The sequence below is a fragment of the Mustela nigripes genome, chromosome 14 (genome assembly GCF_022355385.1).
Source record: "Mustela nigripes isolate SB6536 chromosome 14, MUSNIG.SB6536, whole genome shotgun sequence".
Taxonomy (NCBI): Eukaryota; Metazoa; Chordata; class Mammalia; order Carnivora; family Mustelidae; genus Mustela; species Mustela nigripes.
The window spans coordinates 34,001,862-34,014,409 of NC_081570.1; the positions used below are offsets into that span (position 1 = coordinate 34,001,862).

At 57.2% G+C, this 12,548-nt stretch overlaps 1 protein-coding gene across 8 annotated transcripts in view; it reads right to left on the reverse strand.

The window, feature by feature from the left end:
- Window positions 1–93: 93 nt before the first annotated feature.
- The window catches only part of SLC6A9 (solute carrier family 6 member 9), a 31,460-nt gene continuing 19,005 nt past the window's right edge, over window positions 94–12,548 (reverse strand). For all 8 annotated transcript variants that reach the window (XM_059374481.1, XM_059374479.1, XM_059374475.1 and 5 more), the window contains 10 exons: window positions 12,223–12,493; window positions 6,123–6,255; window positions 5,770–5,904; window positions 5,575–5,678; window positions 4,955–5,192; window positions 4,730–4,864; window positions 4,521–4,620; window positions 4,331–4,431; window positions 1,486–1,656; window positions 94–1,372 (listed from right to left, as the gene is read on the reverse strand). In XM_059374481.1, the coding sequence (XP_059230464.1) occupies window positions 1,178–1,372; window positions 1,486–1,656; window positions 4,331–4,431; window positions 4,521–4,620; window positions 4,730–4,864; window positions 4,955–5,192; window positions 5,575–5,678; window positions 5,770–5,904; window positions 6,123–6,255; window positions 12,223–12,493 (1,583 nt within the window). In that variant the 3' untranslated portion in view covers window positions 94–1,177. The remainder of the gene's footprint in view (window positions 1,373–1,485; window positions 1,657–4,330; window positions 4,432–4,520; window positions 4,621–4,729; window positions 4,865–4,954; window positions 5,193–5,574; window positions 5,679–5,769; window positions 5,905–6,122; window positions 6,256–12,222; window positions 12,494–12,548) is intronic.

A 12,548-nucleotide genomic window follows, 5' to 3' on the forward strand; every position in this document is an offset into this window, starting at 1 on the left:
TCCCGGTCCTCCACAAAGGCCTGGCAGGCAGAGGTCTCATCTCAGCCCCGACTCTTGTCCCCCTGGGGGACTCAGACAAAGCACAGCAGCAGCTCAGAGACAGGAATAGAAATTTCATTAAAATCTATGGACTTTAAAATCCTAGTGGTGCACGGATGGGTAGGGGTGGGCGATGCACCATTATTGCTACAGACGATTAGAGGCGGCTCTTCGGGGCTGTCACTGCACAGAGGGGCACAGAGGATAGACAGACGGACACTGCGGGGCTGGGGCGAAGGGAGCTCTGGCTCCAGAGGGGATGGGGCACGCAGGATGGGGCCATTTGGCACATGAACAAGGGCAGCCCAGTTTGGGAGGACCGGACCTCAGCCTGGTGGAGGGAGGACGAGGGGGTTTTGTGTAAGGTCCCCTTCCCTAGGGCTCGGGGCTCAAACCTCCTGCTGAGCAGCACCCCCACCCCTACCCCTCAGAAACGAGTGCTTTGGGCAGGCTGCTGGGTCATGGGCCTTTGCTGGCTGGGCGTGACAGCCAGGGCTGGAATGAGGTGTGGAAACCCCAGAGCAGCCGAGTGAGGTGCAGGCAGGCAGGGAAGACAGAGGGGCCCAAGGTGGGGGGCATGGGAGTGGCAACCACAGAGAATACGATTTTTACAAAAATAATTACACAGACAAACAGGGCTGGGCAGCACAGCCTAACAAATAACACTGTACAGCCCCTTAGCCCCAAACTTGCCCCTGGATAGGAAGACCCAAATCTGCCTGGGCAGAGGCTGGGGTCTGCTCTGGGGGCAGGAACACTGGTCAGGAGGCTGGAGGCCTGAGGACCAGGACAGGTAGGGCCCACCTAGAACCGCAGCTCCGGACAGAGTATGAGGGCATCAGAGGCCATGTAAAGCCCAGCAGATCTCTGTGGACCTGGCCTGAGACCCCCTCCAAAGTGCTTTGGCCCCACCCCTGGCAACCCTCCTATTGCCCAAACCCATCCCCAGCTGCCATCTTGGCATCCAAAGGACCTGTAAACACTGGGGACACGAGCACAAATGACCAGTGCTGACCAAGTGACAACAGCCGCCCTGGCCAGGGCATGGCAGGGGCAGGTGGTGACACCCATCCCCTCTCTCCCCAGTCTCTGTGGTGGGAGCACGGGCGGGGGTGGGGCCCTCCCCGGGCTGCTGTGCTCATATCCGGGAGTCCTGCAGGCGGCTAGAGCCGTTACTGCCCACCATGGGGATCTGGGCCTTGTCCGGGTGCAGCGGCTGGACCTCAAGCCCGTCTTCAGGAGAGGGTGGGATGGCGGGGGCATAGCGCCCAGTCTGGTGCTCCAGGAGGGCGGGGCCCCAGTCTCTGCTTGGCTTTGTGGCATTTTTCAAACGCTGCAGGAGAGGTAGACATGGAGGGTGGATGGGTGCTTCAGAAGGGGGCCATGAAGCCCCATCCACCCACCCCTTCCCGGTTCATCTGGCTGTGGCCTGCCCCCACCCCTCACCTGGAGGAGCGTGTCCCCATCTGTGCGGCAGAGCTGGAACAGGGCATAAAGGGGGATGCAAATGACGGAGGACAAAGCCATCAGGAAGCCGATGGCCACAGCCCAGCCTGGGTATTGGTAGTGGTTGTAGGTGATTGGCCGGTACTGGATCACGGTGAAGATAAGAATGAACTGCAGACAGTAGGGGAAGGGAGTGCCTTGAGGCCAGCCCAGCACCGCCCCTGCATCCCCGCCCCTCCATCCTCCACCCCTTCATCCCACCCCGCTCCATCCCCACCCTTCTCTAGGCCTCTGCGCCCTCCGCCCAGCACCCCTTCCCCCTCCTCTCTGGTCTCCAGAACTAGGAAGAGGCATTTGGGGCAGGACAGGGGCAATGTCAAGGTTTGGGTAGGGGAAAAAGCAGGTGGAACCAAGGGTCCAGGGCCTGGGGGACAGGTAGGCATCAGGCATTGTGGAGGAGGAGAGGTCTGTCCGCACCATAATCCCGAACCGGCCAGGGAACAACTGATAACCGCCTTTGCAGTCAGTCAGTTCCGCTCAGAGATTCTCGATGGCTCCCTTTTGCCGAGTCCCGGGCCTTAGGGTTCTTATCCTGGTCTCACCCTGGTCTCAGTGTCTGGGTTGCACCCAGCATTTTCCTCCCTCTTCATTTATTCTGGAGAATCCTCTCCATTTTCCTGTCAGACCCTATGTAAATGCCACCTCCTTCAAGAAGCCTTTCCAGATTTCTCATCCCTCTTCCTAAAAGGGCTCTCAATGGCATTTTCCAACTGCTGAGCACTTGTTTCATGTTTCCCATAGGCCTGGGGCCTCCTGGGACCTCATCAGGGTCTCCAGTTCCCGGCACAGTGCCTGGCACAACTTTACTGATGATTTGAACTGACTTGTACAGAGAGATGGGAGCGATGCAGGAGAGGATAGGGCCAACCCCCACCTGTCGAAGGCGCAGGAGCCATAGGGGAGGCTCCAAAGGCTAGACATGGTGAACGGCAGGCTGGGGACCCACCGGGAACGGTTTTGGAAAGAGAGGAGTGGAATGGGAAATGAACCCCGGGGCCACAGCAATGACAACAAACTAAGGAAGCAGAAAGATGGGCAGGTGGCTCATGGGCCATTCCCCGGGGGGCCTCAGCAGTGCCTCCAGAGCCCTCAGCAGCATCCTGGTGCCCCAATTCGGGGGTGGGGGGGCGAGATCCACATCCACTAGGGATGTGCATAGTAGGAGCTTATGACAAGTTTCCTGAATGGAACTAGATGCTGATCAAGGTGTAAACAAGTCCCTTGTCTCAGCTGACAGAAAGATGGTTTGTCAAGAAGAGCCTTTCAGAAATATAAAGAAGCCAAGCCCCCAAAGAAGACATGACAGCCCAGATATATGGGTCCACAAGGCCCGGAGTCCTTGGCTTAGGGGGACTCTGGCCTGGCTTTCTGAACTCAGAGATGGAGCTGCTCTTTGTCTCAATCTCACAGAGACATGGGACCTGGGCCCAGTCTGCCGCCGCCCTGTCGAAACCTCGGGAGCCTTCCTGTGTCTGTCTCCTCTCTGCCTCCTGCTCTGCCTTGGCTTGTACCCGGGGGTCTCTGCCCAGGGTGGCAGCCTCTTTGGAGCTCTGGAGGGTGAGCTCCCCTCTGGAGGGTCCCAGGCCTTGGCCTCAGCCACAGCCACAGCCCCCAGGGGGCTCACGCTTGGCCACAGTGCCTGGCCTCCCCCGCCTCCCACCACTTACAGGAGGCTTCCGCTGCTCCTGTTTCACAGCTGGGCCAGTGGCCAGAGCTGGTGGCTGTGCCAACCTCCGGGAAGATCCCACACCCCATGTGACAGAGGCCTCCTCAGTCTCGGGGGCCTTTTCCCTCCCCCAGAAATAGGAGCTCAAGTGGAAATCCAGTGCTGAGGTCCCTGTGGCCCAGCGAGGCTGGGCATGACAGGGACATGACGGAACACTGCTGCCCCTGCCACTAGGCTCGCCCTTCTGTCACTCAGGTGGCCCTTCCTCTTCTCTGTGGAGCCACCATTCCATCGTCAAACACTTTGTGGCTCCCCCCCAACCCTGGGCATAAAGGAGCAAAATCAGATGGTTTTTAGCCCGTGGACCAGTCCGCCTTCCTGCAGGCGCTTCTGGTATAGCCTGGCCCAGCACACAGGCCCCAGACGGGACCATTGGCTTCCAAGCGTGATTCTGTCCTTTATTAGTTGTGTCAGCTTGGGTCAATGACTGAACATCTCTGTGCCTCTGTCTCGTCATCTGTCAAGTGGGAATGACAACGATACCTTGGAGAGTCAGATCACATGAGCCGATCCATGAACAACGTGCAGGTGGGAGTCTTGTTGGTGATCAGTGGAACGAGAGCATTCCCTCTCCAGAGCCAGGCCACTCTGGTGCCTGGAAGGCCTGCCTCTAGTCTGGAGCTGACATCGGACTCTAACAACCCTCTTGTGGAACACCCATGCATTCACACTGCATACCCCGAGCACCTGGGCTTAGAGGAATTGGAGATGGGAGCTCAGCCAGGCCCAGCAAGGCAGACACCCATATCACTAATGGTTGCTGAGGCCCATCAGGGACAGGCAGAAGGGAGGGCCAGCTCTCAGCAGCCGCCAGTCTGCTTTCTTCAGTCAAATAAGGGCTCTCAGCTCCCTCCCTACGCCGAGGCTGGTGCCTGGGTGGTTCTGAGTCTCTACCTGATTCTGTGCAACCTCTTTCAGACTCCCAGTGGCCCCGGGTGCGGAGACCCCTTGGGGGAGCTCTGGCCAGATGGATGGGCTCTTGAGCTCCCTTGCTGGTTCCCAGTAGAAGGACACTTGTCAGAGGGCAGCAGGGAGGGAGGGGCCAGACCAGAAACTTACAAAGATGATGGCTGGAGACACAAAGCGCCAGCAGATCTGGAAGAAGAGGGGTGGTGGGAAGCCCAGCATCATCTGGATGTCCTGGAAGTAGTTCCTGTGCCCTGAGAGAGGGGTGTCAGTAAGCCTGGCAGGGCAGCATGGGCAGGCCAGGGCCTGGGACGGGAGAGGACACAGGAGCTTGGGCACTTACCATAGATGTACATGATGGACACACACATGATGCAGGAGATGATGACCAAGGAGAAGCTGGCCGCATAGTTGTCCATTAACAGCAGCCAGTAGATGCCTGCCTACGGGCCAGTGGGCAGCTGAGTCGGGAGTGCCCGAGGCCCCAATCTCCTGCCCCAGAAGCCCCCCCTACCCTGGCCACTCCAGCCCAGGCTTTCCCTCACGTCTTACCTGGCTGGTAAGAGGGATGCCCAGCAGGAACCCAGCCACGGCCACACCCAAGGTCACGTAGGTCTTTTTCTGCAGGATCCACTCATTTCCCACCTCATCCACAATGGCTGTGACCAGTGTCTCTAGGAGGCAGAACTGCAGGGTGTGGCTGTCAGAGCAGGGGCCTGGCCTCTGGCCCCACCTCCTCCTTCACCGGGCCCCTGGGCCATGTCCCGCACCTCCTACCTGAGTGCCCAGCCCCAGCAAGATGAGCATAAAGAAGAAGAGCAGGGACCAGAGTGGGGAGATGGGCAGCAGGGTGAGGGCCTCGGGGTAAGCCACGAAGGCTAGGCCAGGGCCATGGTCAGCCACACGGGACACGTCCACACCCAGGTGATTGGCCATGAAGCCCAGGATGGAGAAGATGACGAAGCCGGCGTAGACGCTGGTGGCACAGTTAGTGATGCTAATAATGATGCTGTCCCTTGGGGGAGAGGGAGGGAAAACAGGCTTCAAGACGAGCAGCCGGCTTCCCTTTGCCCTCTTCCCTCTGCCCAGTCGGGCAGGGAGGAGACCTGAGATGGAACATTCTAGGAACAGAATCCCTCTCAACCTCTTTTCTGGTCTGCTCCTGGCCTTTTTAAGTGGGCTGAGCCTCTCGAGTCCCCACAGGCGATTTTCCAGTGACCCACTCCAGACCCAGTGCTCCCAGGACCTCCAGGCCATGCGTGGAATGGAGGGCCCTCGGGGGAGGCCTAGGAGGCTGCACTGGGTCTGGGGATCTGGGAAAGCCTGGGGAAGGCGGCAGGGTAGAGGGGGCAGCCCAGGGCTGGCAGGGCAGGGGTGGGGGTGGGGGGCGATCTCACCGATAGCAGTTGTTATGGAATTTGTTGTAGGAAGCCATGGTGATGAGGCCTCCCCAGGCGCAGCCCAGCGAGTAGAATATCTGGGAGGCAGCATCCCCCCACACCTGCGGGGCAGGATGGGCAGAGGAGCTGGGGTCAGAGGCAGGCACCTCTCGGCCCCTCTCCGCCCCTTCCAGGCCACACTCCATGGCCCACCTTGGCCTCCAGGATCTTGTCCCACTGGGGGGTCAGGTAGTACATGATGCCGGTGAAGGCTCCTTCCAGGGTCACACCTCGGACGAACAGGATGGTCAGCACCACGTAGGGAAACGTGGCTGTGAAGTACACCACCTGTGCGCAAGACAGGCTCTGTTGGGCTCCTCCCAGCTGTCATTCCTGCCCTGGGCAGCCCCTGCCTGGCCCCTCAGCCACCACCGGCCCTCTGGCCCCTCTCTCCCCTCCATGTCCCCTCATCACTGACTGCGCCCAAGCCCTACACACTAAACCCCAGCAGGGGAGGCAGGGTCTTCCTGGGTGGGCACACACCCTGCTGGGGGAGGGGTACTTACTTTCCCTGAAGACTTGACCCCTCGGATGAGGCAGAGGAAGACCACCACCCAAGAGACACCGAGGCAGCCAAGGAGGGGCAATCGCACCTCCCCGAAGTTCCCGATGTCGTCTGAGAGCTTCAGCACGTACAGCCTGGGGAAGGGGACACTCTGTTATTGAGGCCTGGGCCCCTGATGCCCAGCAACTGAGTCCCGAGGCCCAGGGTACGGCCTTGCACATTCCTTCTTTCTCATGAGGTCCCGGCATGGAAGAAGGGGCCCATTGGGAGGCCCCAGCCCAACGGGCCCCACCCCACCCCTTCTGCCTGCTTCCCTGAGACACCTCTGCTTGCAGCCCCTCCGGGACCCTCAAAGGTGCCCAGAGGTAACACCCTGAGCCTGGACCAGCCTCCTCAGCCCCTGGGGTGTCAAGGTCTCCCCGTCCCTTTTCGGGCCCATCCCAGACCCTGGCTTGTGCCTTTCTTCCTTTAGTAATGCTCTCTCCTCTAGAATGGACACATCCTGTCAGGTGTCACCTCCTCCGGGAAGCCTTCTGGAAACTCTCCACCCACACTAGCTTCTCCATCCCTGATGAGTTGAGGGAGGTGGTGGAGTGCTCAGTAAAGATTGGAAGCTCTGATGCAGGCAGGCCTAGGCCTGAACCCAAATTCCTCCCCTATGTATGTGTGGCTCTATCTGGTGCCCTACACCGCCTCAGCAGTGCCTTTTCAATCAACGGGACACCTATGGGCTGGCTGGGCCCTGTGATAGGTGCCGGGCACAGAGACCCGCATCAGGCACGTGGGATACAGGAAGGGCATCTCGATCCCAGGCGGAGGGGCACTCTGGAAGGCTTCCCAGAAGAGGTGAGGCTTGAGCTAAGGTGTGAGGAAGGGAGCAGGAGGGTGAAGAGAAGAGGACGCGCGTGCCAGGCTGTGGGTGTAGCTCGCAGCAGGACAGGGGATCGCCAAAGAATGTGGCCTCGCCTGGGTCTGTCAGTAGCTCAGCAAGTCTGGTAGAGAAGGTGAGGGAAGAGAGAAGGATGAAGGAGAGGAAGAAGCCAGATTATAAGAAGCCATGAAAGGCAAGGCTGAGAAGTTTGAATTTTATCCTGCGAGCAATGGGAAGCTTCCGAAGGGTTTTTATAAGAGCACTTGCAGGGTCTCTCCTTGGCTCAAAACTTTGCAGCAGCACTCGTCTCTCACCAGGAAAAAGCCTAAGTCTTTACAGTAGCTGCAAGGCCCTAAGTGGTCCATTGTCCTCAGTCTGCCACCCCTCTGGTCTCCTGTCCTCCCACTTGATGCCCCGCTCCCTGCCCCAGCTGCACGGGGCTCCGCGTAGTTCCCGAACCATGCCAGGCACCTCCCTCAGGGCCTTTGCACGCATGAGCTTTCCCTCCGTCTGGAGTTCTCTTTCCCCAGACATCCATATGGACACGTGGGTGTGAGGCGTGTGCCGTCACACAGGGCCCCCTGCTTCAAAGGGCCTTGTGCTGGACTTAACGTTCTGCCATTGACATCTTGAAATTCTGACTACATCTGAATAAGAGGCCCCATATGTCCATTTCACACTGGGCCCCACAAATTACGCCGCTGGGTTTGTCGGCATCGCCTTCTCCCTCCTCAGCTCCTTCAGGTACTTACTCTGCGTACCCTCTTTGCAAAGGGACCTTTTCTGGCGACTCTGCTTAAAATGGCAGCCCTGGTCCCTGCCCAGCACCCCTTACCCCCTTTGCTAGATTTTTCTCCACAGCACACATCTCCTTTTTTTTAACCTAATTTATTTTGTTTGTCATTCATTTTCTTGGAAGACAGGAGTACCCAGCTCCCCCACTGTCTAGTGAAGTGCCTGGCACAGAGCAGTACTCAAAAGATGTTGTTGAATGAATGAATGAATGAGTAAGTGAACACCGTGGTAAAAGGACTTGGAAGTAGAAAGGAGAGAACCTGGGAGTGGGGACCAGCCTGGTATTGCAGTTGTCCAGGCCAGAAGTGATGAGCAAGAGGCAAGCTCTTGAGCCTCAGTTTCCTCCTCTGTAAAATGGGCATAATAACACCAATCTAGCATAATTTGTAGCTGGATTTAGGTAAATACAGGCTCATTTCTGTCCCCTCTCACAGCTAAGACCTCTCAGAATAGCTCATAGACTGTCCTCTATCGTTCTCAGCTCTTCTCACCTTTTTTTCCAAGTCAGTTCTCAAACCTCACGGTGACGTTTTTAATACCTTGTGATGCGATGTTGCTCTGTCTCCTCATAGGACAATGTTGCCAGGCCTGGGATTTGGTGTTTGCTCCGCAGGCCTGTCTCTTTGCAGCCGCAGAAATTCCCCGGAGACCACCCTTTGCACCGCAACCCGCAGAGGGCGCTGTCGGACACGTCCCTCTGTGCCCCCAACTCCAGGCTCTTGGTCAAGGGGATGGCAAAAGTTCAGGAGCTGCGGGACCACCACCAAGAGGCACCTGGTCCCCTTCGACAGTGCTTTCAATCTTTTTTCCTTCATAGTACACAGAAAAAGTATTCTGGGAGCTATTGGGGGTAACAGACAAAACCACTCAAAGCTGAAGGCAGTTGGGCTGGGGCTCCGGGCTGCCCAGGCCCCACTCTACGGGGCACACCTACTCGGGGCACGTAAGTGCTGGGAAGTTCTGCCCTCTAGAATAGCCACAGGGTCCTTCTGCTTCTACTACTCAGACCTGCCTTACTTCAGGCAATAGCATTCCATGTAAAGAAAATAATTTCTTGTTCAAAAGATTTTTTTTTAACTTTGTCTAATTATGTATGTTCAACTGGGAGTGTTTTATATGACTTTGTTTAATCATTTATATGATTTGCAAGGGTACAGCATTACAATACCAGGGGGCTAACAAAGTTTAGAATGCTAGTCTGGGTACCAAGTAGTGAATTCTACCTCTCTTTTTTATGGCACCATATTTAGCTTTTTGTTTTGTTTTGGGACCATGTGCTTTTGAGATCAATTAACCTAAGAACTGTTGGAACCCAACATCTTTACAAGTTGGCTCTCGGTGCATAACATCTCTGGAATTATTCTGCATTATTTTTTAATTGCCCCAGCCTGGCGATCAGCTCCTTGAGAACGAAACAGCCTAATCTGTTTCTTTGTGTCTCCAGCAGCAGCTGGAGCTCGTCGGCAGGCATCACTACCTGAGCACCCATCCCTGTCCTTCATGGTCCATCTGAGTGATCTCATCTCCTCCTTACAACACAGTAGGTGCTGTGACCCCCCCCCCTCCCATTTAGTGGATGAACAGCTATGACTTTGAGAGGTTGGGTGGTCTCCCGAGGCCAAACAGTTGATAAGCCAAAGAACCACGATCTGAGGGAGGTCTGTGCCACTCCAGAGCTGCCATGAAGACACTGAGAGCAGGGTGTTGGGGCCTGAGTCCCACTGGGTTTCAGGTGCTCTGGGCTCCACAGGCTGTGGAGGTGAGGGCCTGCTCGTTTCTTAGGGCCTCCGGGCCTGAATCAGACCAGCACGCAGATGATCGTGAAATAAGACTGAAGGGCTGGTAGGAGAGAGGAGACCATGGGCCAGAGGGTGGGCAGGAGGCAGACTGGGGCTCAGAAATCTGTCCTTCTCTTGCTTTAGAAGTGTTTCCTAATCTTTTTTCTGACTTGCTTCCCTCATCTGTAAAATGGGACTATTCTATACTACCTGCATGAGCTAGCAAACAAGGTTGTGGTGGGGCTCCAATGTGATCACACAGCTTTCTGAAGGGGTGTTGGAGAGTGTGGGCCAAGAACACCTGCAGTCTCATTGGCCTGATTCATACCATCGACCTGATTCACACACAGGGGAGGGCGTGTATCCTGACCCAGCGTGGCTGCCTACTTCCTTAATCTCTGAACATCAGCCTCTGAATCTGAAAAACAGGGGTACTAGGACAGGAGATAATATGCCTGGCACATAGTAGGGGCCCAGGAAATGGGGGTGCTTGTTCTCCCCACTTCCTTGCGGAAGCCAGCCTGGGCAGACCTCTCAAGGGTCATTTTCCCAGGGTTTCCAGAAGGGGGCAGCAGGGAGCCATCCTGCAGGGAAGGAGTCCCGTTGGGGCTGTGGCTAGTGAGGCAGGCCTGGCTCCAGCTTTGACTGAGGAGAGTTCAATGCGCCACCTAGTGAGCCCTCCCAACCCATGAACAGTTTTCTTTGAGGACTATTCCCCTCTGGATAAAATCTCCAGAACTTTGCCCTGGCTGGCCCTAGCTAGCTGGGACTTCCTGGCAGACAGCTGCTAGGGTGAGGGCTTCGGAAGCAGCTTGGTGGGTGTGGGTGAGGCTTTGTGCTCCCCAGACTCCCCACTACCCCCAAGTCTAGATCAAGTTGCCAGCCCACATGGTGCCTCAAATGTACCACAACACCTAACTGGGAAGTAAATTGCCTGGTCCTCTCAGTAGATGGGACCTTCATGAGGGCAGGGGCCGAGTGTCTCAGTCCTCATGCTGTCTCCCTTCCAAGGGCAGTGTCTGGTACCCACTAGGTGCTCAAGAAATGACCTGTCCAGGGGCGCCTAGGTGGCTCAGTGGGTTAAGCCTCTGCCTTCAGCTCAGGTCATGATCTTAGGGTCCTGGGATCGAGCCTCGCATTGGGCTCTCTGCTCAGAGTCCGCTCTGCTCAGAGTCTGCTCTGCTCAGAGTGGAGCTTGCTTCCCCCTCTCTCTCTGCCTGTCTCTCTGCCCACTTGTGATCTCTCTCTCTCTCTCTGTCAAATAAATAAATAAAACCTAAAAAAAAAAAGAAAAGAAATGATCTGTCTAGCGACTGAGGGGCTGAGTCAGCCTGCCAGTAATTTTGCCTGCCCCTCGCTGGGAGGCAGGAGCCCTGTTGTCTACACTGCGAGCCCCTGGTGGTAATGAGCACATCTTAGCTGTTTTTGAACGTCGGTGGCACAGCATAGCGGCTGGTGCAGGGAAGCCGGACCCTGTGGGGTCAGAGCACCGGGACCAGGCTCAGAGGATACTGAGCTGCTAGAACTTCCAGCCTCCCCGGGGCCTCTGCCCTCTCACCCACGGCTCTCTGCCACTTGGTGGAGAGACTTCAAACCTCAGCCACCTCGCAGCCATGGCCTACCTTCCCATGTCCCTTCTACACCTCCCTCCTCCCTCCTAGGGGAAGCCTTCTGGGCCACCTCCTCTTGCCCCCATCCCTTCAGAACTGGCCACCCCCTCTTTGTGCCCCTACCACACCTCTGCCCTAATCGGAACCCCTCAGGGCTGTGGACTCCTCAGGTGAGCGCCTCTGGGCTCTTCAGACCCCATTGGTACCCAGGACCTGGTAGAGCAGACCCCATAGATGTGGAATGAATTAACATGCCCTACCCATAGGCCCCTAACACTCTCTTCCCACCGGTTCCCCAACAAGACACGGGGAGTCTCCTTCAGGACTTCCCCCTGCACCCTCACTCCTACCCTGTGGGGATAAGGTGTTCTAGAACACTCCAGCAGCAGACTGAGACTCCCATCTCTGTCACCATATTAGTGCCAGGCTGTCTTTCCTAAGCATAGCTTGATGATGACAGCCCTGGGCTCAGGAAACTTCTACAGCTCCCTTCACCCTGCAGTGGTATGTCTACGCTTAATTCATAGAAGTTCTCCAAGAAGGCTGGCGCCCCTCCTTGGCTCCCTTAGGTCCCAGGAGTTTCCCAAACACCTGTGAGTCTCAGCAGAAGAGCCTCCCCTCAGGGTTAGGACAAGCCTCTGCTCCTCTGGGACCTGAGGACTTTGCTCACGCCGTTCTCACAGGGAAGACACCCCATTGTCCCCACTCCACTCTGCTTCGTGCCCAAGTGCTGGAGCCCTCCCTCCCTCATGGCACCCTGGTCAGGATGCTGCACTCAGTGTCTAGCCCTCCAGCATTGTCGGCTGGGTCAGCCTTCTCTCCTGAGCTCATCCGTAAGCTCCTGAGGCCCTCTCCCTGGCTCTGGTCCTGGCCCCCTACCCGCTCAGCAGAAAGTTGCCCGATATCTGGGGGTGCCGGGCAGGGAGGTGCTGGGTAGGGAGGGTGGAGGGGAGGCGGGGAGAGCCAAGGCTTGGCACCAGGTGTCCACCCCTCCACCCTACCCCATCCCCCACTCGGTCCGGTCCGGGGCCAGCGGGACCTCCTCACCTCCAGTACTCCTCGCTGGGGCTGGTCCGCTGGAGGGAGTGGTTGAGCAGGTGGGAGAGGCTGCCTGGTGGGGTGGCGGGCCGGGAGCCATTGGTGATGTTGGAGGCGTCCAGCACCCCGGCACAGTCAGGCGTGTTCCAGGGGTTATCACAGTAAGCCCAAGGTAGCACATGCGTCATGGACGAGAAGAAGTAGTAGAAGGCGATGCAGATGACCACGTTGTAGTAGATGCCAATATACGTGGACACTACCATCATGCCATAGCCCACACCTGCGAGAGGGAGGGAAGCGGGGGCAGCCTCACGCATCTAGCTGAAGGAAGCAAG